Source organism: Cannabis sativa, chromosome 3 (genome assembly GCF_029168945.1).
Source record: "Cannabis sativa cultivar Pink pepper isolate KNU-18-1 chromosome 3, ASM2916894v1, whole genome shotgun sequence".
In the NCBI taxonomy this organism is placed as follows: domain Eukaryota; kingdom Viridiplantae; phylum Streptophyta; class Magnoliopsida; order Rosales; family Cannabaceae; genus Cannabis; species Cannabis sativa.
In genome coordinates this window covers 8,023,503-8,026,418 of record NC_083603.1, presented here as the reverse complement: position 1 = coordinate 8,026,418, position 2,916 = coordinate 8,023,503, and the positions used below count along the sequence as shown (strand labels likewise).

The 2,916-nt window shown below is 36.3% G+C and overlaps 1 protein-coding gene across 1 annotated transcript; it reads right to left on the bottom strand.

Annotated features, from left to right (window-relative positions):
• Window positions 1–766: 766 nt before the first annotated feature.
• Window positions 767–2,648, bottom strand: LOC133035413 (G-type lectin S-receptor-like serine/threonine-protein kinase At4g11900). Its single transcript, XM_061111285.1, has 3 exons — window positions 2,576–2,648; window positions 2,331–2,481; window positions 767–2,236 (listed from the first exon to the last, which is right to left on the bottom strand). Exons 1-3 carry the CDS (start codon window positions 2,605–2,607, stop codon window positions 1,940–1,942), a joined length of 480 nt encoding a protein of 159 aa, XP_060967268.1. The 5' UTR covers window positions 2,608–2,648; the 3' UTR covers window positions 767–1,939.
• Window positions 2,649–2,916: the final 268 nt, after the last annotated feature.

Genomic DNA, 2,916 nt, shown 5'->3' with positions numbered 1-2,916 from the left:
AATTCGAGCAGAAATGGCAAGGAATGGAAAGTAACCAAAATGAAGGAAAGGTGGTGGCTTTTATAGGCAAAAATGCATGAGGAACAGGCGTCATCACCTACCAATCGCACGGTGGGGGAGACGCACGATTCGAATTCCCAAAGATCAACGGATCAGATTAATCTACCATTAAGGCGGTGGAAACGTTTGAGTATCCGTCTGACACCATTAATGCGCCGCATCAATCATGGGGCGTGAAACGAATCGACCTCTGAAAAAGCAAATCGCTGCATTAAATGACATCATTTAAGTTACCCCCACGCGCTCGAGGCTCGAGCTGGGGAAACGAGGAGTCAACCGGAGACACTTGAACAAGCCTTGGTTTATTTTTACTAAATAAACAAGGCTTGGGGGGTAAATGTTGCTCCAGAATTCGCCCAAAATACGTGGACCAGTCGAGAGGGGACACGTGGATCAGGTAACTTGGAAAGATTTGCTAAATCTTTGTGCACCACCAGGAAGCACTGTTAACATGGGTCCCGGAGGCGGCACCCGGAGTACAAGGTACTCCAGGAGGCTAGTATAGCGAGAAGGCTCTCCGGGATATGTCAGGTCTCTCCCGAGCAATCAAGTCGCATTTAATGCCGCATGGGAGGAAACGTGTTGGGACTATAACACGCAATAAAGTCTGACGGCACAACCCCCAAACAAAGAAGCTACAAAGAATGATCATTTAAGTCTAGCGACGGCTACTATGCGAAGAGTCACGTCAATCACAAGGCAAAAAGGACATTCTCCATAAAAGCCCTACAGCACCTAAGGATTTGACCATGCATCATCCATGGTATATTCATCGGAAATGCCCAACTTTATGGATACTTACAGACACATGTGTAAGAACAATTCTAGGGATTACCCCACCAAAACACTATAAATACCCCCTCAAAGCTCATTTAATGGGGTCGAGAATCTTGGTTGCAAAAGAGCAAAAAGAGAAAATACTCACCAAGAACATTCTCTGTATTTAAGAGAAAAACATTCTCTCAAGTGTAGAATCTGAATTAAATACATCCATTAATAACAGTGGCTCGTGGACTAAGGCTCATTAACGCCCCAACCACGTAAAAAATCTTCATCTCACTTTCTTACAGCTCTTTATCATAATCATATTTTAATAGTTGCCGAAAACCTCGGTCAACAGTAGTGTCGACAAAAAGTGAAAACCATGTTTAACAAAAAGGAATAGTATTCTATAACAAAATACTATTAAATTATTTTAAAATACTATATTTTATTAAAATAAAACTATATACGATTAAAATTTCATATTTATCTTTACTCAAAAAGAAAAAAAAAATTGATAAAAAAAAGGAAAAAAAATGAAAAGTTTCTATTATTATCTCCACTGTCTTTCTAGATGTGAATAATGGTTTCTTCTTTCTTCCATATTCTTCTTTATTTTTTGTATATTGTGTTTGCAACATATATGTAAATTATTACGTAACTTTAAAAAACTTTGCTCTTGGAAACTAATGCATATGCCGAGCACTTAGAATCATTTATTAGCTGTAAACTTTGTTGGGTTTTTTTCGCCATTGATGCTTGGTTTTATGAATGATAAAAGTCACGTTTCTTTTTTATTATTATTATTACTTATATATTTTGTTATTAAGTTATGAAGAAGAAAAAAGAGAACTGCGGATTGGAATATTATGTGTGATCCCATGGGAATGTCCAAATTGTAATAGGAAAAGGAATACAATAAATAATTAAAGAAAACCTAATCGTAGATGTACAACAGCAAAAACCCAATTCTATTTTTTTTTTTGGATTTAATGGGATTTATTTTATTATATATAAATGAAAAGTGACCCATGAATAAAAAAGAAAATTAAAAATTAAAAAGAAACACAATGTGTAGTACCCTTTTATTTTATTGTCATCAAACGAACTCTTAGTTTTAAGGCCCTTCTATCATTGAGACCGTGGCATCATTGACAGAGCTTGTAGTACCCTTTTGCGATCTGGGAGAGTTATGATAAGTAAATATTGGTCGAATGGGTTGAGGACGATTTGTTTCATTGCTGAGCATGAAAATTACATCTGCCATGCATGCTTGGTCTATCTGTGGTGTGATCTTGTACGCATAATGTACCTCAACATGTATGCATCTTATTGCTTCTAATGCAACATATGAGCCACCCATTGCTTCATCTACAAACTCCACTCCTTTACCCTCACTCCATAATTGCCATGCCTGAATGAATTCATATGATTCGTAATGAAATCAAAACATAAATAATTATATAGAAATAAATGTATATGCGTTAATTAATTCAACGAGAACTCACATAAGCAACAAGGCTGAGGTTCTGCTCATAATAATGGAAGTTAGAGTTCTTCTTGCCGCTCACTATCTCTATGATCAAGACACCAAAGCTAAAAACATCTGATTTTTCTGAGAAGACTCCGCTCATGGCATATTCAGGAGACATGTAGCCTCTGTACTTAATTGCAACATTGAACCATTAGCGCTTGTTAGTCATAACTCATCATACCAAAGTAAACACATGCATAAGTAAATTAAGATCCTTACAAAGTTCCAACAACTCTTTGAGTGTTTGCCATATCTACTGTTTCCTGGAAAATAGAGCCAAACCGAAATCTGATATTTTTGGATTCATCTTCTCATCCAAAAAAATGTTGCTGGCCTTTAAATCTCTATGTATTACTCTTAAAGATGAGTCACGATGGAGATAGAAAAGACCTCTGGCGATTCCAAGTATAATGTTCATCCGTGCATCCCAATTCAGCTGTTCTCTACCTCTTGGAATTAATGGTAAAAAAAAAATCCATATATAATTCGTTCTTTTCCTGATCTCTCTCAACAAACTAATTGTATATGCGACTTATAAAAAAAAAAACAAATTGTACATA

Bases quoted from the DNA above. Each gene is read 5' to 3' on its own strand.
- LOC133035413 (XM_061111285.1), bottom strand. From the start codon at position 2,607: ATGGCAAACACTCAAAGAGTTGTTGGAACTTT. The intron at 2,482-2,575 runs GTAAGGATCTTA...AATTAAGTACAG, and splicing joins CAAAGAGTTGTTGGAACTTT to AGGCTACATGTCTCCTGAAT. The intron at 2,237-2,330 runs GTGAGTTCTCGT...GAATTCATTCAG, and splicing joins ACCTCAGCCTTGTTGCTTAT to GCATGGCAATTATGGAGTGA.